The sequence below is a fragment of the Melopsittacus undulatus genome, chromosome 3 (assembly GCF_012275295.1).
Source record: "Melopsittacus undulatus isolate bMelUnd1 chromosome 3, bMelUnd1.mat.Z, whole genome shotgun sequence".
Classification (NCBI taxonomy): Eukaryota; Metazoa; Chordata; class Aves; order Psittaciformes; family Psittaculidae; genus Melopsittacus; species Melopsittacus undulatus.
The window spans coordinates 19,971,548-19,998,509 of NC_047529.1; the positions used below are offsets into that span (position 1 = coordinate 19,971,548).

General features: G+C 41.8%; 1 protein-coding gene across 3 annotated transcripts in view; it reads right to left on the reverse strand.

Annotated features, from left to right (window-relative positions):
- LOC101867750 (protein eva-1 homolog A) overlaps positions 1–26,962 on the reverse strand; it is a 205,476-nt gene that overhangs the window by 75,151 nt on the left and 103,363 nt on the right. For all 3 annotated transcript variants that reach the window (XM_005146436.3, XM_031046665.2, XM_031046664.2), the window contains one exon: positions 26,423–26,566. In XM_005146436.3, the coding sequence (XP_005146493.1) occupies positions 26,423–26,566 (144 nt within the window). The remainder of the gene's footprint in view (positions 1–26,422; positions 26,567–26,962) is intronic.

Here is a 26,962-nt window from a genome sequence, read left to right on the forward strand (position 1 = left end):
GTGGAGACCTCATAGCAGCCTTCCAGTATCTGAAGGGGGCCTACAGGGATGCTGGGGAGGGACTCTTCATTAGGGACTGTAGTGATAGGACAAGGGGTAACAGGTTGAAACTTAAACAGCAGAGGTTTAGATTGGATATGAGGAAGAAATTCTTTACTGTTAGGGTGGTGAGGTGCTGGAATGGGTTGCCCAGGGAGGTTGTGAATGCTCCATCCCTGGCAGTGTTCAAGGCCAAGCTGGAGAGAGCCTTGGGTGATATGGTTTAGTGTGAGGTGTCCCTGCCCATGGCAGGGGGGTTGGAACTGGATGATCTTAAGGTCTTTTCCAGTCCAAACTATTCTATGATTTTGTGATTCCTCCTGTCTGTTTTTTGAAGAAGCAAATACCCAAGAGATTCTGTATGCAAATTGCTACTCAGAAGGGAATACGGTAACATAATAAAAACCAACAGACACATTTAGAATAATATTAAAAATTAAAAGTCCTTAGTGAAATCAAGTAGTTGCTCCTGTGTATGCCCACACCTCACTGCAACACAATGCTTTGCTATAAATTCTGGAAGAGTTTAGAAGGTGATTAAAAAATTGGTGCTCTCCATACACCCCATGAATTAAAAAGGTGTAAATAGGCCCATCAACATAGGCTTGTCTGCTGCACATCAGTGCCAGGCAAAAACACAGCTGTGATGGGACACAACAAGTAAATAACTAATGTCCATCAACAATGTGTAATGGGAAAGGAATCCTGTGAAATTAATCCAGTCTCACATTTTGATGGGCCTAAAGATGAGGTTGATAAAAGTACTAGGGTTGATGTAATGGACTTCTGAAAAGATCCAGACTTGAATTATTAAGTAATAAACTTGACTGGTTTAAAATCATCATAGTACAGTATAGATCAGTTGGAGACCAGCTAACTGATAGCTTTCCAAATTAAACAGTAAATGGCAAATGTTTGCTCGGCAAGTAAATTTCTGGTCCCATATAGATCCTGGCTTAGCAGTTGCTGTTTAATGTTTTTATTGCTGACACAGAAGAAAAAGTTAAATTATTACTTAGTAAGTTTGAGAAGTTTGGGTAAGTGATATGGAATAAAGAGAACGATAAAGCAAAACAATCTAGAGGACAATCCAGTAAATAAGCGAACAGTATGAATGTCAGTACAGACATATGGAAAGTCCTGCATGTAAGATTAAGCAGTGTAGATCTTCAGTGCTGATATTAAAAGCCTATTTCAGAGGCAGCAGATTCTGAGAAATGGGAAAGAATTCAGGGAAAAGCCACAAGAACGAATGAAGAATCAGGAAACTTAATTCTGAAGAAAGACATGAGAAGATTTACCTCTTTAATATTACAAAGAAAAGGCTGAGAGGTTTCTTAATCACAGACTATAAGTATTTAAAGCAATAATTAAATTAGCTAACAAGGTTTCTTCAGCATTAAAAGATCTAGCAATAGCCAATAGCTAGAAGTTAAATCTAGGCATTCAGAACATAAATAAATCCAGTTCTTTGACAATTTTGCAAGGGTTGAGGGATACTTATGAGTCACTGGGAATCTTCAAACTAACCTTTATAAAGTTTCACTCCAGTCCAAATGGCAATTGATTGAAGGAGGTCTTATAGCCTCTTGGTCTCAGTAACCTGACAGTTAAGTGACAGGGCTGCATCAGCTTCTGTGGAAGGCTATTTTACAACCTAATAAATGTCATTTTGGGGAACAGCTTCATAGGATTCTGCTTTTAACTTTAACACGTTTCTACCGGACCACACTAAATAACCGATTCCCTTGTTTCCTGTTCTCATCAAAGTATAATTAAATAATGATCTTTCAGAAGTAATAGGTAATAACACCTTTTCTAATACTTCCAAAAAATGATCAGATAATGAATCAAGCAATTAATTCTTAGTTCTTAGTCATTCCTCCTACTCAAGTCTCAAACCAATATTCACTTAAACACAAGAATATGTGATGAATGTTACCTTCAGCCAAGCACATGAGAAAAAAGAAACTTGGTGCTTGTGACCCTAAGAATGCTGTATTTTATGGTATTCCTACCTAAACAAGACTCTAAAGAGAGAACTGAGATTCTTGCAGGGGCTGAAACAAAAGTGCACGTGTGCTTAATACTCTGTCTTGCTCCCTCCTCACCTGATTTTTGGATGTGGCTAGTCCCTTTTGTCACTCATGCTTTAATTTGTCTCCTAATCTCAATCCTGCTATTCAGTGTCTAAGCACTGTGCATGTTTCCTTAAAACCACAAAGAAGAAACCCCATTGTGTAAACGAAACCCATTAAAACATTTCCTGCCCCAGGGAGTTCACAACAGAATATAAACCAGCCTTGTTGAACTGGTGGCCTGCAAACTGAATTCAGCACAAACAATCCCATCATATTTCTTTCCAAGATTTGCAGGAGACCCGCACAGTGATGAAGCACTCCTGGGGCAGCACAGCAATGCCTAATGGATGAGTAACTTCTCCTGGGCCTTACAACTACTGATGGACAGGGCCAACGAATGCATTGCAAAGTGATAGAAAAGTTGCTCTGCATTTCCTATAACTCTTTCCCTGCCCCACTTTCAAATATGGAATGAGGTTATCTGTCCAGCTCCTATTGCCCAGATGTGTGCAGCAAGGGAAGCTACATCCCTTCTCCCAGCCATCACCATGCCCTTCTCCTCTTAGCAGGACTACTGAACACCCACAAAGTCAAGAGGTGGCAGATGACTATGGGAACTGAACCTCCATACTCAAAGAAGTGATGGTAGTACCTAAAGGACAGTCTTGAAGAGCAGCTCTCACTGAGTAAATCCCAGGCCTCTGAAAACACGCTGAGGAACGGTAGATTTAGTAAGGAAACAAAGACCCTACATCTCCCTATTGCTTTACCTGTTCTCTGTCTGAAATACTGCATTGGATCAAGACACTTGCTAGAATCACAATACATGTTCAAATACCAGTACAATGAAAAAGTGTGTTTAAGGGGTCAGCCAGAAGGCTCTTGTATGGAGACTCCAGTGTGGACAAAGTTGGACAAACATTAGATAAATAAGTGGGAGAGGCTGAATCATAGTGGAAACCAAGAGACTTTACATTTGTTCTAAATGGTAGACCTCAAGGATCTAGATTTCAAAGTGAAGCATCTACAGACAGGTGTATTCACTAGGACTTTAGGTAGGCCCCCAGACTGAACATTTTGGCACCATTTTTCGCAATTCTGATTTATCCAAAATTTGTGTTAGTGTTTTGGAAAGCATAATCTCTCCCAGGATGAGCACCATTCCAGCACTGAGCTTACATCATAGCCAACCCTCCATCCAAACCATTAATAAGAATTTTAAGCAGAAACAGTTTAACATTGTTCCCTACTGCTCCCCTGAGGTATACCCCACCAAGTGCTGGCATTTATTCATCACTATGTGTTTCTGGTCCCTCCAGTCTGTTTTGAGTCTGTTTTCAGTCTGTTTTGTAATCTTCATCTCCAGTCAGTCTAAATTAATTTTTCAGCTCAGTCTTCATGGAACAATACATTAATTGCCTCGGTATATGAATAGACATCATATTTACAGAGATTAAATGACCACATTCTTTTCATCTACTTGGTCTGCACTTTGGATCAAACTAAGTGATTAAGTTACGTCTGGATTTGCTTCTTACAAATCTGTGCTTGTGCCATTCATATTCCTTTACAATGGCAAAGTTAACTCATGTAAAGGGTTTGCATATTTCCTACATACCACTAAAGGAATTGAATTAATAACTAAGTGTGCTTTGATTCACACAGAAAACTCAATAACTCTTCTTCACCAGGGTTGAGGCTTGCTTTAACTGCTTGCAGATTTAATTTGTTTGGTATTTTCTCCATTATTCTGTTAGGACAAAATTCACCCTTCTTTTTCCATCATATACACTCTGTTTTGACAATTATCTTGAGGGCTAGCTAACACACACATGGGTCCATGTGAATGCATGGCACAGCAAATTCTTGTTTCCTTATTTAGACTGTTGTACCACAGATGGAAGTCAAAGTTGTTGCATAGTGACTAGCTATTTTAATGACTGCCATTTATTCATAAAGATCAATACAAGATATCTTCCTCTGTCCTCTGGTTCTTGTTTGTTTCTTCTGATTTTCAGAGATAGCTGTATGTGCACCAGCTTCTTGACTAATTGAAGAAAAACATAGCAGGCAGATGTGGTTTCCCAAGTTTATTTCTAAGATGTTTCTCATATCCCTGAAACTCATCTCATAGAGGTCATATTCTGTCCCATTCGCAATGTCTTCAGTTAATGTTAGTATCAAGAGATAGCACAGAGATTTAGTAAACCCAGCAGTACTGACTTCAAGTTCTCATTCTGTGGGGCTTCCTAATGCTGTTAGACAGTTTGAGGTCTAAAACGGGATGAAAGGAGACAAGGCGAGGTAAATATGTCACTTCCACTCACAGCTCTGCTTATGGATGTTTCCCAACTTGGTGAAAGTCAGCTAACCCCCAGGAACAGCAGTAAGGTATATTGGCACATGAAAAAGTTAGGGCCTAGGCCACTCTTCACAGAGATCAGAACTCTTTTTTCAATCATATATAATGGGGGTCACCCCAGTAATAAGAACAGGATTCTGGGTCAGTTTGAGGTGTGATTTTTTTGTGATTAAAGGAGGGATTGGGGTCAGAAAGAAACAGCTCTCAGTTTCTTTGTGTCATTTTGCTAAACAATAAATGTGAATTTCCATCAGCAGAAATGAAATAGCTGTTTCAACAGAGTTCCTGAAGTTTAGACACACACACACACACAAAGCCAAACATATGAGCAGGAAGATTACGTCAACTGAAGAAACTTAAGTGTCCTCTAAAAGGGGTGCTACCCTTGCTATGAAAGTAGACAGACTTCTCCAAAAAGTGATGAAGAGAACAGCTTGTTCTAGCTGCACTGTGACTCAGACTGGCATAAATGTAATAACTGGCCAGGATAGTTCTGGGACAGAAAAGTGGGGAGAAAATGAAGGCCAAATACTTCCTTGGTTCAGAAGAGGTGAAACATTCAAGTAACTGAAAACCAAGCTCTTGAACATCTCTGACTCCCTACTATCTCACAGAGTGAATGTAACTACTGTACACAGATGCAGGTGAAGCACAAGCGCAGAGATGATGGCAGACAAGTAGCAGCCTACTGGTCATAACTGTATCTGAAATACTTATGTCTAAAAACCTCATCGCTTACTTGGGTACTGAGAAGAGAACTGAACACACCTGAAGGTGTGAAGATCTTTAAAAATGAGCAATCTTTAGGGACTTCAGGCTGTGAATCCTGAAAGGATCTCAAAGAAACCGAGTTGTTGAGTCCAGTAGTGGTTGATGAGGAAAGCAAGATAAAAAAGATCAAAATGGACTAGATAAGTCTCTTGATATCAGCATCTGTGACTTTTTTGCTGTCAGCATTGTGACACTGAATTATTTGCCTCTTTGTCTTGACTAAGACCTATTGAAATGAGAAACAGCACATCTCTGGCAATTTGTTAAAATCACTTCAAGTCCCTGAGTGATGTTAATGATCACTGACTGAGGGTGGAGAGCAGCAAGGTGAATGGCATGATGAATGGCAGATGACAAACAGACTTTTCTGATTAACTTATATCTGTGCACTTCCAAGGTCTCTCAATACACCTCATCATATCCTACTCTTTACCTTACTTACCTTCATCACTCTCCTGGGAAGTATCCTCATTTAATTTAATTTTAATACAGAGCTGAGGCAGAGAGGGAATAAATAACTTGTCTAAGGTCACCCAGGTCTGCCTAGGTCTCCAGCACTGGTGCAGGCAGAAACCTCCATCACTTGCTCTTTTGAACTTGGAGATAAATCTTATGGCTGGTTGGTCCTTAAGGATGTGCTCAGAGCTCTGCTGCTCCCTACCCTTGTGACAGCATCTGCGTCACCAGATATTGCAAAAGCTGTCACAAGGAGACAGGACAGTTACAGACACAAGTACCAGCATCAGACCTTGTGAAGGTGCTTAAGCTTTGGTGCATGTGCTCTAGGACCTGCCAAATTTAAAGGCACTCCAGCAGATTTTGGCGGAAGTATCCACAGAGACAGCCTGTTTCCACATGTCTATCAACAGTGCTTAACTGCTAACACTTCCAGGCTAGGATCTTAACATGCCCTCACCTGCTATAGGGTTGCTAATGGCCATTATCCCTGTTTCACAAATGAGGAAAGTCAGGCACACAACAATAAAACAATTCTTCTGCAGCAACTCAAAGCAGAACTGGAATTGAATATATATATATATATAAAATGAACCCTTGTCTCAAGTATGCTGTATTATCTACAGACTTATCAAACCACTCTTCTCAGGGTTCTCTTCCATTCCCTCTCCATCAGCCCCATCTTCCCCCAGTTGCCAATCCTTTCTCTCTTTGCTATTGTCATTTCCCTTCCTATTGTCTTTTCCACTGTCCCTCTCCCAGCAACAATCCCTTCCTCCAAGTTCTGCAGCTTTGCCTCAGGTTTTCCCCTAAATTTCATTGCATCATGTTATCTCCCTAAGACCAGAGCTGCTTCTCAGGAGTGGAACATGCAGCTGTTGGTGACTGGAAAGAGGCCAGCAGACCCCCTGTTCACCCTAGGTGTGCTGGAGTAGGATGCTGAGTGACCATGTCAGCAGAGAGTCAGTAATAAGAGTCCTTGGCTGCCTGTTCAATATCCTGGAAGCAGCCCCTAGTCACTGGAAAAGGGATATGAAGCAGAAAGGTTGCTCCTCCTGGCCTCCCCCAAATGATATGTCATCCAGCATGGAGATGTTGACAGAAGGGTGCATGTGTCACCACAGATGAGAGGTTCTTGGCTGGTAAGGATGTGCCTCCACTAGTCACCTCCACTCCGGCAAGAGGACACCTGAGGCTCCTGATTATCCACAGCAAGAGGTTGAACACATAGCACTTCAGTCTGCTCATAAAAAGGGCTGTCATGTAGAGCAGAGAGAGGGCAAAGGCAGGACAGCCAGCTCCCTTGTGTTATGTGGAAGAAAGGAGGAGAAACAGCAGGTTTATTTATGGTATTGCTGCTCTGATTTGACTACACACGGGTTTGAAAGTGTACAGTTTTTATGTTAATTTTTTTTAAACTCAGGAGGAAGGACTGAATTCACTACCTGTGAGCATATCGTTGACCTGCTCCTTGGTGCTATTAATCTGACATCCTCCTTCAGTGCATCTCTCTCAAGATATACTTCATTAGCTAAACATAACTACACAGAATTTGCTCTTGGGATGCACAGTGGTCAAATAATGGGACAAGTATGGTATGCAGCCGCAGGGAAATGGGTTTCAACAGAGCTCAGGTACTCTCCAAGTCTGCCTTCCCAAGCAGTGTGTCTCCAAGTGATGAAATGCAATGCTATCAAATATCATGACAGAAAGCACGAATATAAAACATGAGGGTGCCTCTTAAAAATAAATGTTGCTTTGTGATCTTTTTCTCAGGAGAATGAAGTTTCCAGTGTGCTAGCTCTCTCTGCGTGTGGTATCGCATGCTGCATGGTCTGTTCCCTATAAGCTCTCAACATATGCTATGAATATGCCTCTGCAGTATAAGCATTCTAAATCAGATGCTTATGCCGCCTTCTGATCTTTTGCAGTCACACATACATACATCGGGTTTTGCCACAGGCTATCTATCATTTCTCCCTTTCCAGCATCTGAAACGCATGACCCACAATTTGGTTTTATGTATGTTTTACTGCAGTTTCCACATAATCACACAGGAAGCTTTAATTCTCACCTTATGAGGCCAAGCACAGACACATAGCACGGGACACAGCCTGCAGTTCTAATCCTTGTCTTTCAGAAGTGTCATGACTGTATCTCTGATCACCAACAGACTGTATTTCTCACAACTTAAGGAAGCATTACTGAGTCAAGTTCCAAGCAAAGCCTCACTCTTCATGGTCAGTTGTTTACCCACATCATTTTTCACCTCGTACCCCAGAGTAACATCTAATGTCATTAGGCAGCTGCTGCCCTCTGCCTCTGAGCTCTCTTCAGACAGCTCTCCAAAGGCATGCATCACACCTACTACACATCGTAAGCTTGTATTGCACTGGGCAAGAGTAGGGAACGAATAAATGGATTCTCTGCATATAATATTTTAGGTGCAAAGACCAATCTCTAGCACAGGTCAGAATACATTTGAGTAGGTACAGATTTCCTGCAGGCATCAAAGGGAAGCAGCCCCATTCACTTAGAACTCACCTTGTGTCAAGGCTGTGATTTGCCCCTCTCATTCCTCCCTCTCATCCCCTGCTACTCATTCACCAGGAATTCACCACGCCTGGTCTCTTCCCCATCCCAGACTGCAAGCGGCAGACACAGCTGGACAGCATCATCCAGCTTCCAGCTGCCTCTGCTTAAGGCCACAAAAAGAGGTTATGGGTCACCTCAGCCCCTGGCTTACTGCAATCAGCTATACAAACCCTCCTGCCTCAGACAATGACATAATTTGGCACAGCACTCACCAGAACAGTGCTGTCTGTACACATCAAGTGACACTGATTCAAGTAGGGCTCACCCAACACTGACATCATGTTGTAGGTCCTTCTTCCCCTCCAATGGCACATTTCTGTGTAAACTTCAGGGAACGTGACTCTTCCAGGAGGGCATATCCCAGGCACATTCTAGTGGGGATATGCCCTCACTGGTTAGATGCAAGAAGATGGAGGATTTTTTAGCTCTATGGAAAGGGGTTAGCTGGGAAGAGGTGACAGGGAAATAGTCTTATAAAATACCTGTCCTGTGCATGGAGCAGATGGCATAGGGGCATCAGAAAAGCCCTGGAAACAACCAGTTGAGCTTTAGCAACAAGACATTTAATCTGCTTTGAATACAGCTAGGGCTGGAAAACATCAGGTCTGCTCTGCCTGTGGGGCTTTGAGAATCTGTATATTCTGAACTATTGCCAGGAGTAACTTTGGTACTGGCGAGATCAATGCTGGGCCCTGTGCAGTGCATCAGTAAGGTAGTGACTTATCCATGGAGGAGGGAAGCTGGGGAAATCCCCTCCCACTCTAAACTATTTCTTGGTTCTTTACATTAGTTATCAGCCCTTGGGAATGTATTTTCCTCTCTCCATGCTTTTCTGTGGCCTACATTATCATTTGCTAAATATTAGCATGTGCTGTTTATCATGAGGTCTGCAACCCTTATTCACTTCAGGGAGTTTGCAACTCAGTCACAGCAATAAATTTTCTGATATTCTATGGGCTTTATAGCACTAAGAGGCACACAGCTGAAATTACTATCTCAGAGCCTTCAACCCCTAATCTCACAGTGAAACATTGCTCACCAAGGGCAGGGAGGATGCACGTAAATGCAGGTTGTTTATGCTAACAGTGGATTCAGACTCAGGCTCCGAGCCTGCTTACTAATCATGACTACTTTGGCTCCCTTGGTTTTATAATATGTTTCAAAGGCTCAGGGAAACCACATTATCTGCAACTCCCTTCCAACAGCATGTTTGGTTCATAAGAGCTGCTGGACAAGCAAAGGAAACAGGGTGTGCTTGTGGCCTGGGAATCAGCTATAATAACATTATAGTGACCAAAATTAACACCATGGGCTACAATTAATGTTCCTCTATGTTTATTGCAGAACAGAATCATCTGAGACCTGACTCAAAACCTGTTGATTTTGCAGCAAGTCCTAGGACCCGCTCAGACAAGACATCATTTCATACTGACCTACTTTGCCCAGCATGTTTGGGGAGTTTGGATTTTCTCCCTGCAATAGATGTTGTCTAAGAAGGGATTCAAATTTTAACCAGAGGGGTTACTCCAGAACCTCTACATTTCTTAGCCCCAAAGCCCCTTTCAGACTCATTCTTGCTTAATGACTAGAAATGCTCCAGCTTCTCCTGGCTACAGGATATGATCCTGAGTACCTTCAAAGCAAATCAGAGTTCAGACTGAACCATGAACATTTAATAAAGAGTTTGAGGGGGGTTTTATTAAAGAAATAAATCAAATGCTACTTGAACATACATGTCCAAAAGAAACACTGGTCTCAGGAGTATGTATTCTCAGTTACCAAATTAGCCCAGCTTGGTTTCCACCACCAGTCTAAGTAATGGCGGATGTTGTCCAACCACTTATTTTTCAAGAGGCTGAGAAATCACAGGAAAAGTCATGAATATCAGAGAGGAGACATCCTCCTGCCCTCAACATACCAGATGGTGGTACAACTGCTGCTCTCTGAGAAGGGGAGCACAGGAAAAGGGGAAGAGGAGACTTTTTGGGCAGCTGAGTGGCCATGTCACACGTGCAGAAGGAACAGCTAGCATCTGGTTTTGCTTCGTCAACCTTATGGCAACAAAAACATGAGAAAGAACTGGACAAAAATATTTGAGAATAGCCTAAGAGCACAAAACTGGGGCTGCTTCCCCTGCAGCGGCAGGACATAGCCCTCTCCTCTGGCCCTCTCTTGCTCTCCCACCATCACCACAGAAAACACTCCAAGATCAGGGTTCACTGGCCATTCCCCGACTGATGCAAAATCCACTTTCCATCACACAAGGGCCAGATTATCTCAACATTTCCCTGGTAAGAAATTGTTTTGCAGCCCCATAGCCGTTTCTGGTAGGAAAGCTGTTCTGATCTGGAGCAGGGATGTTTCTAAGTATGCCAGGTTCCTGAATGCAGTAGCCTGTTATCCCAGAAAGATTGAAGGATAAACAAAGAGGGACTGGAAGAATAATGATTTCTAAACCTTCTTGATCTGGAGGTGAAATCCAAGGCATATCTATATTAATAAACTAAAGGGCTCAAGCACTGACTTGCAGTAATACAAATGTTCTAACTAACAAAATTTCCAGAGACATTTTGGCCTGTGCACACAACACCCAAAACAACAACCAAACAACACCCTGGCAAGGCCCAAGGGACAGCACAGATGAAGGACTTTTTCTGCAGATAGTTTGGGTATAGAGAATTTCTCTATTCAAATATGAGCCATGCCTTGCCATTTGCCCTTTGGGCCAGAGAACACTTCTACTGCGTAAGTGTAGCCTACAGGGACTCTATCCTAAACACACAATTAAATGTCCAAAGTGACGCAGAGCTGTGTCTGCTGTGGTGTATAAGGGATGCCTCGCAGGTCATAGCTGCCTCCTTGATGTATTCAGACTTGTTCTCTGCTGTCACTGCTGCCCGGGAGACATAAAAGGAGCAGAAGATGCTGCAAGTTGGGGGGATTCCCTCTGCATGGGAATTTTCCACCAATGGGCACTGAACAAACACCAGCACCACCAATCAAGACACCACTATGAGGCAGGGAGAGTGGAGTGGCCAAGCCATGGCACACTGCAACAGGTCTACTGGCAGCTGGAAAGGGTTCTAACAAGGCTGTATTAGCTTTTGCCGATATAAGGGCTGGGTAGACCCTGGAACACCTTCCAGGCTGTGGGATCTAGCTGAAATCTACAAGTGCTAAGTGCTTTGCTTCACCAGAGAGAAGAAAATTTCCCTGTGTTGCTGGGGGTGTTCCCTCCATCGGCAGGGTCCAGGCAACAAGCAAGCAGATCCTTGGCTGGACCACATCCTCCAAATCAGGAAAGACCCCCCATGCTTGAATCAGGCTATTGTGGTGACACACCTCCAGGCATGTGAGGCTATGCTGTGGTCAGCAGCACCCTGGCAACACAGAGTGCACAGAGGAGTGCCAGGCAGTCAGAAAGCAGGAGCATTATGGGGGTGCTCAGGGCTCTGCTGGTGTCACCCCAGCTGCTTCCATATTGACAAACACCCCACAGAGCTGGCATGTGAAACCAGACCTGCCAGAGCATTCTGCATCACTACAGAGTACAAATATCACCAAGGAGTTATGACTGTGGGACAAGCTGTTATTCTTGGCTTGGTTCAAAGCATCTCTTGTTGGAAATTATATTCTTTTCAGTGTTATAAACTCTAGCCCTAACCCCAAACTATTGCTTCTGAGCTGGGTAAGTTTCCACTGAAATAAAAAGAATGGGGATTTTTTTCTTTTATCACTAACTGGGAAAAGGAAATGCCCTCTGGAAAGAAATGGTTTCTTTTAATGTCTCAAAACAGAGAAGAGGCTCTTTGCTCTTCTGTGCCATAAGAAGGATAACATTGCCAGTCCATTTTTGGGATCTGTTGTTTTCAAAGATGAGTAAAAACAAGAAATAAATAGCAACACCAGCCTTCTCTCTCTTGCATTCTTGCTGTCCTCCACAGGGACAGCTGCCAGAACAATGAAACTATATCAGGATCACTGCATCCCTAGGGAAAAGATAAACCTTTCCCAGGGTTTCATTTTTGCACAGTGTAATGTGGAGGAGTCAGCACTGGATTCAGACACTCACGTTAGGTGTCTGAAATATAGGTGCCTGCAACATAAGCGTCTACATGGGTACTGGGTATGTGAGTTTCCATTGTTGTCAGCACTGATCTGGTCTTTGCTATCTGAGAATAATTCAGCTGGTCAAGCACCCAGGATCCAGTTAAACATAATTGTCCAGGGCATTTGAAAGGCCCTATGTTGAACCATCAAAGAGAGTGTGCAAATATTAGGCAGGACCTATAAATAAAACAGATTGTCTAAAATAATACTATATGCATATATATGGGCTACTGACCTTCAGACATCTAGTCAGTACAAAAGCAAGTTCCTTGGCTACAGCAATATCTTTGATACCTTTAGATTTGTACATTCAGTATCAGAATCAAAACCTGAATCCCATCCTGCAAAACTGGGTTCAAAGCCACTGAACTCTTTAGAACTCTTTAGAAGGGACATTATTTGCCAAAAGCAGGTATTATTGAACTACATACCTAATTTTTGTCTTTTCTAATCATAAGACATAAAACTTTCAAAGACTAGCAAGTTTAAAAAATATTTGAAGTTACTCAGTAAACTTATAATCAATGAGGTGCTAGAGAACTTCAATTAAACGTCCCAAGGTTTGTAGACTCAGGAAAGTAATGACAAATAGTAATTGAAAATACGTAATTTTGTAGAAAACATATCCAAGGTAAGAGTTATCTGACCTAACTTTAGATGTCAACAATGCAGATACTCACACTTGGTCTGGTCACCATTGGTTCCTCTAAAAACAAAACAGAGAAATAAGCACTCACAACGTACCTGAGATATCAACTTTAAAATGAAATGAACTGCAACCTAGGAAAGAGGATTTCTTTTCATATACTGACTACAAAGGGAGGCCAGCGTATCTAGTCCATATGTAGCTGATTAGACTGTAGATGGCTACATCTGGTCAGCATTAGAGCATGTTTAATAACATACCTATCTGCAACTGCATTCCTGTTCAGATCAATATGTCTACACACTCAGTACTCCATCCCTCTATTTACACTCCAGATTGCACCCATTGCTAGTCCAAACCTTTAGTCTTGGACTCCAAAAGCATCTGTAGGTTGGACCCAGCTACACTGAGATCTAAAACTCACTCGGTAAGGTCCCTCAGGAAAACACAACTCACCAAGCCAGGCCAAAACACTTGAGATGCAGTTAGAGATGCAACATTCCCTCCAAGAAGTCTGCAGAAGAGTGCTTACAGAGAAACAGGGGAATCATTACAAGTCCCTTCACTTAGGAAAATATTTATTCCCCTAACCAAAATCTCAGTGCTAATGATTAAATAAATTTCCTTACATAAAATCTGCTCAAGACTTCAGGAAACCCATTTACCAAGAGCTATCATGCCAAAAAGTAAAGTAGTTCATATGTAGCTGAATTCAAAAGCCTCACATATATAAAGAGCTGGTGAAACTTTCTGCAGTCTGGGACAGGTAAATAATTTTTTGCACCAGTCTAGCTTGAAAGTCAACAAGCCTGGCTCAGCCATGAGTGTGTCAGCATCCCAGGGACTGGGGTGCAGTTTCTTGGCCAGTGGCAAAAGGAAGGTAAGTCAGTCAGCCATCCAGATCTATAACAGTGCAACTTGCACTGTTATTAGAAGTTATGCCTCCCCATCTGGAAATTAAATGCAAACATACACATATGCTTAAGCGTTGCTTAAGAGCAAATCACTACCCTGACAAACCTGAACGGGAACAGGAAGGAAAGAAAAACAAAAAATACAAATCAGTTTAGTTTTCTCTACTGTCAGGGCACCCTCTTAGTTAATTAGGCACAACTTAGGGGACAAAGAATAATGAGGTAAGGAAGGAAAGAAAATCCATTTGTTTGTTAATATTGTAATAGGCTAAGAAATATCTGACAGATAATTTACATTACACCAATTTACTACATAGCTTGGTCTTCTCAAAACACAGCACTGACATTCTATACTCCATTCTTCACCAGAACCCAAGGCATCTGCAGAAGTTTTTGGTAATCTCTGACAGCACAGATGAGAAAATTTGCCTTTCTTACTTGTGGGAATCAGGTATAGCTTTCACATAGCAGAAGTCAGACCCTTTGATCAATATGCAGAACATTAAAAAATGTGTGTTAGTATGTAATCATGGGGTAGATCTGGATGGTTTGACTTTTTCAATGAAAAAGCATAGGAGAGAAGAGAATGTAACATTAGTTATTCTTCATAGTAATAAGAATTATAAAAATACTCCAGAGGAACAAATAAATGAAAAAGAAATGGGAGACAGTCATTGAATTCTTGACTGAGCGCATTATCATGACAACAATGGATATGTCAGGCAGGAGCTTACCACATGATCTTTCCAAAGCTCCATGTCAATAAAGTTCAACAGCGGCTATAGGCTCTGAAAGCAGATTCATCACATCTGTGTGGTCATGGTTACACTAAATGCATAAACTGAAACCCCAAGGGAGATGGTGAGGCTGGTGTTCTCTCATACCAGATGCTGAGCAAACAGCCTTAGGACATGCAGCCTAGCCACACAAGGCAGGAGGAAGTCAAATGACTGCCCAGTATCAAAGAGATGGTGACAAATCAGGGTTAAGAAGAAAGACTTGGTTTTAGGCCAGTGCCTATCCACTGAGCCATGCTGACTACCATGCTTGTCCCAATATAAAGGTAACACTTAGAATCCAAGAATCATAGAACGGTTAGGGTTGGAAAGGACCTTAAGATCATCAAGTTCCAACACCCCTGCCATGGGCAGGAACACCTCACACTAGACCATGTCACCCAAAGCTTTGCCCAACCTGGCCTTGAGCACTGCTAGGGATGAAGAATTTACCATTTCTTTGGGCAACTTGTTACAGTGCCTCTCCACTCTCACAGTAAAGAACTTACATCCAACCTGAACTTCCCCTGCTTAAAGTTTAAACCCATTACCCACTGTCCTATCACTAAAGTTCCTACTGTAACACAACACTTGTTGGTAAGAAAGAGGGAGAAGAAATGTGGTAGGGTTTTGTACTTCTATGAACTGATCTATTTACTTTTTAATTTTCAGGTACCCTCGGAAAAAAAGTAATTTTTTATCTTTTCCCAGAGGTGTTTTTTCTTCTAAAGAAAATATTACAATAATTTCCTCAAAGCTTGAAGCAAATAAACATGATCTATGGACTAGATAGTGCAAGTCCCATCTACTGACTGGTCCTTGATATACACTCTTTGAATCACTGTGAGCTATGAGTATCCAGGCTAAGGCACATTTTGACCAGCTAGGGGAGAGGTCTGTTGGACTGCAGATGGAGCTGCATTGCCAGGTGTCTTCCTCTCCCTGAGGCTTTGTCTTGGAGCGAAATAGAGTGACACCCATTCAAAAAAGAGACCTCCAAGTCTCTGCCTTCCCTCCTTCCCCTGAAGGCACTGACACCAAGGGTCCATCTGCTTTGGATTAACCAACCTCCAAAGTCTCTGCAGGCAGCTGTGAGATGGCTTTCAAAGATAAGAGATGGCCCAGGGTGGCCTCATGGGTTTGGAATTTAGTTAAATATCTTCTAAAGGGATTTAGTAGGATTTACTTCATTGTTTATAAGACGTAGTATCATTCATCCTTAAGGCCCCAAGCGTTTGTATCAGAAAGGTTGGGAACACAATCAGCCAGCAAGGGACACTGATGATGTCCCCCATTATCCTCTTTTCCACATGCAGAAATGCTTCCCTACTCTGATATTAAGAAATTGCTACTTTCTTTGGCTCAGTTCACCTAAATGAGAAAAAATAAGTGAAATATTGAGCAGCAGGATACTTGGGACTGAAGTTGCAGAGAGCGTCAGCTTTTCTGCCCAGGTAGTGGTGCTGGTACTGCATGATGCTGAAACTGCCATTGCTAATATATGGCAAAGAAACTGTAAGTCTCTGCTGGCCCCCAGGGGAAAAATAACCATGAGCCTGCTCAGTGATTGTTAAAAGATATAGGTAATTGTGGAAAAGAGCAACAAAAAGACAACAGGGTGACTGGACAGGTTGATTTATGAGGCAAGATTAAAGGAGCTGAACATGAATGGCTTAGCTAAACAATGACTAAAACAGGACATGAAAAGTAGCCACTGTCAACAGTATTTGAAGTGTCTGTCTGAAGGGGCATTAACCATTTGGGTGAGTACACTTTGAATGAAAGGAGATCATGAAATGGAGGTAGGAAAAGTAAATGCCAGGTGAATGTTTGTGAAAGTTTATTGAAGAACAAGAGTACTGGGGTATAACTCCCATGTTAATCTCCTCCACACTTTAAGGTGAGATCCACCCCCAAGAGGTTATCTGTGTTGAGCAGACATTACCTAAGGAACTTGAGGGAGAGCTCTACCAATTTAAATGCTCCTAAATGCCTCTAATCACTACTGCAGCAATGGCCAGATGCAAAGCCCATTCCAAGACCTCCATACAACCAGAAAATAAAACACCTGTGCCTTAGGCCTCCAAAGTCAAGGTAGAATGCAAAAAAACTGCCCAAAGAGGGTCAAAAGAGTGGTTCTCTGGAATTCTTTTATACTACTCAATGATAAAATGGACCTGGGCATGTCCCAAGGTGGTGGGAAGACACAGAAATGTCAGCCATCACTTTGCCTCTCCCAGCCAAGAAATTGAGCTGGAACAAGAATAATGCTCTATAGCTACATACACATGGCTAAAGGGACCCAGGTTGGCCATTATTTGATGTTATACATTACATAGTCATATAGGTCAATAACATCCTCCTCCCTGCCTAGTCCATGCAGGGCAGAGTTGTCAACAGCTGCCTGCTATGGACTCCCTCCCTAGTTGGTCTGACCATAGGGAGCCATAGCTCAGGTTCAAAACGGGAAAAAAAGATAAATTATCTTGCCACATCCTGCTGCTTTCTTTTCATCTCATATAAGAAAGGATTAGGCAGGAAATACTGCATGGTGAAAAGTCCATGTGGAGAACAAAGCATGGATCTCCTCATCTAACAAAGTCACCACAGAATATACAGCAATAAGCTACTAGATAGGGAGGAAGCATGTACAGGGAAGGCATTATGTTGATAGATTTTTGGTTCAGCACAAACGTTTGTATGAATGTTGTCTCCATGCATAAAGTGAAATTAATACTTTCTCCCAAAATCTGCCTGGCCCTGCTTTTGTAACCATTAAATTACTCATGGTAGGGAATGTCTTGTAGTAAGCGAGTGCACTTCACAACAGGACAGTCCTTACTGTATGCATGGCAACATCATGTAAACCATTAGTGCACTTCCCAGCAATTAAATACACATTTGATGCCCATGTACCTTTCATCAATGGGCTAGAGACACCCCTGAGTGGTTGTTACTGTTATTCTATTTCAGCAGCATCTCACAAACACCGATTGTACCACAGGACCCCATCACAGAGGTCACACACATTTGCAACTTTAGTGGCTTTCACAAAATTGCTATTTATTTCTCCTCTCTGTCCTGCTCTTCCAGTTCTCTTTTCATGGTCAGGAACAAGGATTTTCCAAATCGCATAGAATTTCCTGTTTGCTTAACATTAAAGTGGAGAAAGAGAAGAGAGGGCAGCTAGAAAACAGCAGGGCAGTGTACGTGCACAGCAGGGAAATGTGCACGTGCTTGCAGAAAGACACCAGCTGTGAATCCTTCTATAAACGGTGTAGGGAAATGGCATTGTCTTGACACATTTTCAAAAAGTGAAGGCAAATATCTATGTGCTCCATGCAAACAGATCTTAATTGGTCATGGTGTCAAATGCTCCCTTTAAATTTAATCTAATGAGTTTTTCACTGAGCTGTCAGCAATCTCCAGTAGCCTCCGGGCACTAATGAGTTAGCATCAAGGTGTCAATGCTTTTGGCATTAACCTCAATTAGGAGGAGATAGGGTGATCGCTGAATGAAGGGTCAGCTATTCATTGCTCAGACATTCCTCTGGCTATAGCCTGCAGTGTCCTGCATGAAAAGGGCTGGCAGACTGACTGCCTACCACCTTTTCAGTAAAGAAGACTCATACCTGGAAACATTACTGTTAATTACTATATTTGAAACCTGTGCAGGTCTTGACAGGCATTGAGAATCATCAGTAACCCTACTTAATGAGGCTATTCCATGAGGTTCCCAGGTAAAAAAGTAATAAAATTATAAATATCTACCACTTCTTCATGCCAGAATTTCTAAAAGAACACTGTTGAGGGAATCAGTATGTCAAAGGATAGAAAGTCTATACAGTAGGGTTGTGAATGAAGAAAAAAAAACATCACCACATAGATAATCTATTTCATTTTAATTCTGCTTCTCTTATCTCTCTCCAGATTTTTCAAAAGATTTATTTTAAATATATTACATTCATCTTGCACAATCATTCTCAGGTAGCTCTTCTTTTCTGGGGTGAAATCATGGATGCATCATAAATGTTTTCAAGGCTGTACCCTCCCTGTTCAAGCACAGAGGTCTCCGGACAGCTATACAGACCCCTGCTAGACCCACCCCAGTTCTCCATCTGGAATATTGATGTTCAGCCCCAAGAACATGCTCAAATTTATGTTAGAGGAAATCATTCAATAAGCAAATCTGTTTAGAAATCTCAAAGATATGTCCAGACATCTTAAAATCTGGGTTATGTTTCAATTTAGCATTACAGTTACTACCATAGGCACTCCGAGTCCATTCTAAAACAATTCTTAAAATTCTAGATTTCTGAAATAGAAAATACCAGAAATAGATAATACCAGAATAAAAATAAGTTCGACCTGCCTCCTTCCCATCTTTGACATCACCCACTCCACACAACAGTCTAACCTCCCTTCCCTGCAGTCAACCAATAGTTCAGCATCCCGTAGCCTGAAGTAGTATGGATACTGAGCAAAATTACCTGCAGCAGCCCCTTACACTCCACAGGAACCATGCAGCTATCCCCTGATGCTCTTCTCTGTGATTTTTAGACCATGGTCCCTATCAACTAAAGCGAAACAAAAAAAAAGACCACAAATAAAAGGAATAAAGGTCTCAGGTGCACACACCTTGTGAACAGTGGAGGTCAGGGGTTGTAAAGTACTTTTGCTAACTCTTTATGGGACTCTTTTTCTATAGCAGAAGCTCTATATGTAACCCAGTAATGGCAGCAATGGAGGACCACAGCAGCAGGCTTCCAAAACTTGTCTAATTGTAAGGCTGCGCTTGTCTTACAGCACATTCTGCTTAGTATCATCATAAAAGTTGTCCTTTGAACTGCCTCTCTGCTTCCTCCAGCCCCATCTTCCTTTCTCTCCATGCCCAAGGCAATGATTTTTATCTCCAGGTCTCCATTTCTTCTCTGAAAGAATCAAAGGGCTTTCAGGCCTTTCCCTTGAGGTGATAGCATTACCTGCTCCTCCTCCACCTGAGATGCAGAGCTCTGCTTCCTCACAGTATTTATTTACCCTAATCAATGTCAGACACAGGCTCATTCTGCGCTGGTATTGAAGAGTTGCTGTGCCTGGGCCAGCCAGGCCAGACATGCTTGGACTCTTCTGGATGTGTGATTCAGATCAAGCTACAGTTGTACGGCAAGCAAAGACAAACAGGAGCAGCACAATGACAGCTTCCAATTACATAATTTACCAAGCTTCATCTTAAGCCTAATAGGGCTGTTTGTGCCATTTCAGTCACATTTCACATTCTTGTACAATAACTAATGTTAAATCTAAATAGTTCTTTACCTGTATAGCATATTACTCCTTGATGTAGGTCGGAAGAGTTACTATAGCCTCTGTTACTAGCAGGTACTCCCAAGCCCATTTATAAAGTGTGTGCCCCACTCACTTTAGCACTGCTCAGCAAGAGATGGCATCTTGCCTTTGCCCTCAGGTAATCCATGATCTCCAACAGATCAGTTCCATGGATCCAAATTATCTGAGCCTTGCTGACTGAGGGGTTTTCTTCTTTGTTTCTTTCTAAGATCCAGGAAACTTCATCCACAAAAACTGTTAAGACAACATCACCAAGATGACAAAGTCACAGCCTCAGAAGTCGGAAAACATCAGCCTTGAGCTTTGTACTCACCCATCATGGTGCACTCTTCAGTTACATTGCCACGTGCTTTCATAAACAACTTCTGTGATGCATGAGTATTTTTGAAAGAGAGGTCTCCTTTCTTCTGAAAGGAGAAACAAGCCCCTTTCTTTTTCTTCTGGATGGAAATGTGTAAAAGGCACTTCAGCAAGTCCATGTGCTTGCAGGAACAGGCAACAGATGTTACATCACCAATGAAAATCTACTCTGCCCCCTCTCCCATACCACCAGCCAGTCCCTGACAGTCTACAACAAATCTGACTTTGAGAACAAGAGGCCAAAAGAACAGAAACCTGAAAGCCAGTTGAAGAAGATAGCAAAACTATCAATCCCATACTAGCTCCTAGAAAAATCAAGAGAATTTATAATGCTGAAAGGCAGAAAGTAAACCACAATCCCATGTGAATCCAATTAACAGGAAAATCCTTCTCCAAACCCAGGACTGGAGACTGATATAGCCTTGAGCTGAGGTGCTATTTAAGAACTTTTTCAGCACTACCACTTCTGTCTGGCTACAGGTAATGTCTCAAGGTTCAAAGGAAGAAATTTCCCCTAAGAAATAAGCATCATGTTCAGCTCTTACCTAGGTAAACCTATGATAAGTAGAGATCCAGTAAAACAGTAGGAGTGGAAACCAATAGATGTCTGGAGAAAACAATGGTGTTATCATGCAGTTCATCTCTTTCAGGCACCTATTTTAGGATGAGATGATTTGTGCCTCTAAAGCAGCTGTTTCTCTCCATTACCTGTAACAGGATTTTTTCCTCAGATGGGAATGTCTGCACTATAAATCTATGGCTTTTGTCTAAATGTGGTCAGACGAATCTCACTTCATGAATGTTCCATTATTTGCAGTCATTATGTGAGGACTGGATAGCTTTTTAAAACACACTATAGCTTGAAGAAAAGCATAAGCTTGATACAAAAATTACTGGACAAACTTCTGTTATCTTGGAAAATAAGACAGAGGATTTGAAGACGTCCTAAACCATCTCTGAACCCAGTCCTGACATTAAATTTGGTCACATAATGGAATTCTATTATATCCTTACTCTTCATTTATTTGGTAGGTCAAACTACATGACTGTGATTTTAAAATCTACATATCTCTGAGTTCTACTTTAAAGTACAACACAAAAATCCCAGTTAAATAGATATTATCAAACATTATATGTTCAGTATCCTTAGAGCTAGGCTGCCTAAGATGTTTATTTGTGTATAAGCATCAATTTTACTTCAACTTTTGAAGAAAGAAAGTCTGCATTATATGTTCTGTTTCTTTCTCTAGCAAGACTGTGCCTGCATTGCCCTGCTTCCAAAGGCTTTTGTTTTCCCTTGAAGATACAGGATTTCTCCTTTTCTATTTTTTAGCAGATTCTGGACATTGCTTTTTACAGCAACAGAAAGCTTTTTTTTCAGTGATAAAAATACATTTTCTATATTCATGAAATCATAAATTTTAAGAGCAAAAGGGACCATTACACTCTTCTAGCCTGAGGCATTGATAGATTTACTGCACAGAAGCTAATGGACTAGAGCACAGTCCCTTTGAAATGATGGGAGAGAATTTGTACAGCTCTTTATCCTCCCTCCTCATCACCATTATGAGGGTAACCACCTCAGAGCTCTCTTGTCTAGCACAGACCCTGCCTCTAGTCCAACTTGATAGAATATGTATTTAAACACAACATTTTGGCAAAAGCTAGACTGCTTTCTCAAGTACTCAAAGGTCAGCACACCCACATTGCCCCAGAGCATCTCTACCATCTCTCACTGACCCAGTCTGGTCTCCCAGCAGCAGCACCAGACACTACATTACACTACATTACAACAGTAGCTGCTGTCCCTGCACTCATACTTTATCCTTTACCTGCCCAGTTCTCTCATCAGGATGTGAAGCGCTTGGCCTCTGGGACCCAGCTTATTGCCTCATAAAGCAGGATGGCAGGATTATTAATGTGGCAGAACTGTAGGATTTTTCCAAGAAATTTATGAGTTACCATGGCAGTTCATTAGCTCTCAGCCCAATGACCCCTTTCTACCGAGCATGAATCAAGCAAGAGGCACACACACACATCTAAAAGCACGATGGATATTCCCATCAAAAATACATCCAAGGCCACATTTCCTCCATTTTGTCCAACATATGTCTAACAAAGGCACTAAAAAGCCTCAGTTAAGAGGACCTAGCCAACCCTCTGAAACACACCTAGACACAAAGAAATTCACAATCCACATCCTTCCTTCCTTCCTTCCTTCCTTCCTTCCTTCCTTCCTTCCTTCCTTCCTTCCTTCCTTCCTTCCTTCCTTCCTTCCTTCCTTCCTTCCTTCCTTCCTTCCTTCCTTCCTTCCTTCCTTCCTTCCTTCCTTCCTCCCTCCCTCCCTCCCTCCCTCCCTCCCTCCCTCCCTCCCTCCCTCCCTCCCTCCCTCCCTCCCTCCCTCCCTCCCTCCCTCCCTCCCTCCCTCCCTCCCTCTAAGAGTTTCAGAGTATTTTAAAGAAATGGCAGAGCTATTTTGTTTTTCTAATCCTCCTCTAGTTACAGCTGCCACACTCAGAAACCAAACTCACAATGTGTTATATGCTTTCCCAGACTTCATTTGCCTTTTCCTTAAAAAAAATGTATCCATTAATGCAGTAATGGGACCCACATACTGGAAAACCCCTCCTTCCACACCATCCCATTAGCTACACCTGGCTCAGGGCCAAAATTTAGCATTTCAGCTCCTGCCAAGATTCAGGTTTGGAATGTTTTCACATTGGAAGATTTTTCATCTGTTTCTTTGGCTGGGCTAATGGGACCCTAATGCACACAAGAGATTGCTATCACATCAGGCTGCTGGTTACTTGCTTGATTCAATCATCTTGTACATACATGCTAACTTGTAGCATTTCCCTCTCAGCTAAATGATGCCAATAGGCATGCAAAGTAAGATGCAGGGGGATATAACATGATAGGGAGAACTGCTGACTTGAGACACTCCCACTGGCTGGAATAATTACAACAAATTATTACAAAAAATTCAGCTGGGCAAAAGGTTAGATGACACCTTCAGTTAAAGCCAGATTCACCAACAAAACTGTGTATGTCTGGCAGGAATTCTTATGTCCAGTAAAACATGGAAGCTGGAGGAATGAACCTCCACAAAATTTGGACACGGCTTAAAGAAAAGTTGTTGCTTCATTCATTTACCTCTTGGAGATCCGGAATACAGCTTAGCTCCTGTTGTCAAGCCAGAGAAGTACGTGCTGACTTGAGAAACACTTGCAGATGTTCACCTGCCACGACTGGGAGATAAGTTGCCTCACTAGCTCTTCACTAGTCATTGGTCTACACAGGAGCACCAGCATTAATGCCTGTCACAAAGGCCATGTCAGCAAAAGGGCCATGATTTCTGCTAACAACACATGAGTTCTCAATTAGTACTACCTCTTGTCACCTCTTAAATTACTCCCTCAACAGAGTCTTTCATGAATTGCTAACAGAAGATGACATATTTTTCTCTTTCCAGACTTCCCCATGGTTTAGCACCAAGAGCAGAGTCCCTGCGGTCCCCATAATTACTGAAGTTTCTCACATAGGAAAGGTCTTCATGAAAACCCTCCTGCCTATGCTTCCACATCCATTAATGTGTAAGCATCTTGCTCTCATCATCTCTTCTGAAGCAGCACAGTGGGTTGGTAGCACTGGCCAAGAACACATTGCAGTTTTTCTCACAGGTCAAACCAGTGACAATGGTCCAAACTGCCGAACCATGGCAGGACACTTCGGCCACAGCCTAGCAGCCAGGGAGTGACAGAGAAGAGCAACATAATTGCAGTGCTTGATCTCAGAGAGTGATAAAATCACCCATGTCAAGCAGCAACAAGAAATGCTTGAAGGGATGCTCAGAGAAACCTATTGTGTACACATTTCCCAAGCTTATGCAAGGATCACCCTTTGTCTTTCACTGCTCTCCAATGAATAGCAGCAAAGCTGCATCCTATGCTCCAATAATCAGGTATTTCCAACTGGAAGAGGTGGGGAACAGGAATATGTATCTAGATACAGGTCACAGGAAAGTGTGGTCACGTTTGTCGGTCAAAGCCTCTTCCCTTTCACTCCCATATGTTTTGTGAAAGTAGGAGAACACCATACCAGGAACAGTAATGAATGCAGCTTTATGGAAACCTGAAACAGACATCCAACAGGAGGCTTTCTACACTGCAATTGTTCTCTAAACCATAAGAATATCAAATTGCCATTTGTTTTTAAAGAATGACAGGATTTACTTCTGTCCAGCACAAGCACACGGGACTGGAATTTGATTTCTTGTTTATTCGTTTTTCACATTTTGAAGGATTTTGCTCTTTAAGGGGAGAAATAGATGTCTAGCTATCACAAAATCCAGCTCAAAGACATGTCTGAGATCATGGTTTTGAAAAGGAGCCATGGCTACTTTCAAGGGATGAGGCAGATTTCACCCAGTAAAAAGCAAATCATGCAATTTTGTGTTTTCAACCATGATTCATTTCCTGATGCAGTTAAACTATGACTAGAAAAGTTAAGGTTAGATTAAGAGATCATTACTGCCTTTTGTAGTGGACTTTCAGACTGGACCACAATGCCAGAATAAAGTTGTGGAAGCCTTTGAAGGAGATATTCTCTTGGAAATACATCCCAGGGTTCTGTTTGTTTTGTCCCTGCATTTCTGAGTTACGGAGCTCCTGTTTTTTTGTGTTGCCTTCATTTCTGTCAAATCCCTATGAGGATCAGCTTCTCTCCAGTCTCTTTATGAGATTTTTTTATATAAAGATATCACCTTCCTGGCTAGAAAATTCACAGGGCTTTGCATGGGTAGCCTTGCTACTTCTTGCTACAGCATTTTAACCAAAAACCAAAGAAACTAAGAAAAAATAATAACCAAAAAACCATCAACCTTCCTGCCACTCCTGCCAAATGAAACAACAACCAGACAGAAACTCAGAGCCTGATGCTCCTGCATCAATCCTCTGCTCTTCAAGGTGCTGTATGTTCACCATGCTATAGCAACTATACAAAATGCTACAGTAACTCCATCTCAAATACTGTCTATCAGATTGAGCATCCCGCAGTTACATACACAGACTGACCCACAAACCTGTTGCTGTCTGAGGACACAGCCAGAACCTCCTCTACTACATGCCCCCACATCTGCCCAGCAGATTCAAAATAGCACCAGAATTTCATTTTCCAGAGTGATGTAGAAAGGGACAGAGAGACTGAGCCAATCCTAGCAACCACTATATAAGCAAAACCCTGAAGCAAGTATTTTCAAATATATCAGCTGCAAATGACCAAAATGTCATCACTGGAAGAAAACAGATCTGATTTTGTTTTCATACCACAGAGCTCACACAGGAACAATTTTTTCTCTGTTGCAAAATAAGATGACTAGTCAGGTAGGAATCTGGTCAACCCTGTGACTTAAGCTCCTGACTGAGAGTTACAACTGTTTATTTTTTCCAAATAATAGCATTTTGTTAGGAAAAGGTTGCAATGTTCACCTGAAGATTTTGGGAGTGATTCTTTACTAATGCTGTAGATAAGTATGGATTGGTGATTGTCTTATTCTGCCATTCAAAATGAAATACAGAACAAAATAATAAGGATCCTACTGATAACCGCAATTTCACTGCAGTCCGATGAAACAGAAGGATGCTAACATTAAGGATATAAGCATCCACTGTATGGATTGATTTTACCACCACATTTTCCTGCTTTGCAGAAGCAGTGTTGAATGGGTTAACAAAATATCATTTCTGTGTTATCTGCTTTTTCTATCAAGCCAATGAGTAGAAAAAGAGATAGATTTAAACCACTCAGGTGATCCACAGAGCTTTCCCTTGTTGACCAAAGAATCACTATGAGCCAACTGGAAATTCAGTTTTTTATGTATGATTACAAGTCCTGTTGTTCTTCACACACCACTGTTCATAAAACACATACCCCAGTGAGAGTTAAAATAAGAGAATTTCATGGCTCACCACAGGTGTAGATGACATTAAGATGCTTTCGGATGCCTGGGTAACAAGGATCTCCAAATTCATAGGTGCTGGCATATATGCTGCATCTTCTTTTCCCATGACAGCGCTTGATCATGAGCTGGAGGGCAGTAGCCGACTGACACTCTAAAAGGGAAAAAAGATAACTATTTGTGAATATTTTTCCATTCACATCAGAAATTGCCTAAAAACATTTACCAGACTCAGACTGTGAGAGCACAAACATACGAGCTCTCCATGAGTGTTTAAAAATCTTTGTGTCTACATGGGAAGGTATATCTGATTCTGAAACACCTCTAATAAACTGTAAATTGGAGAAAGAAAATTAGCAAAAAGAACAGGGAAGAATCAGAAACCCTCATACAACTGCATAAAGAAGGCAGTAAATAAAAGACAACTCATTTTCAAAGGGAAAGGGCTACTCGTAATAATCATAGAATCATAGCATAGTTAGGTTTGGAAAAGGACCTTAAGATCATCTAGCTCTCACCTAGCATTTATTCTATAAAAATCTGAAAGGAC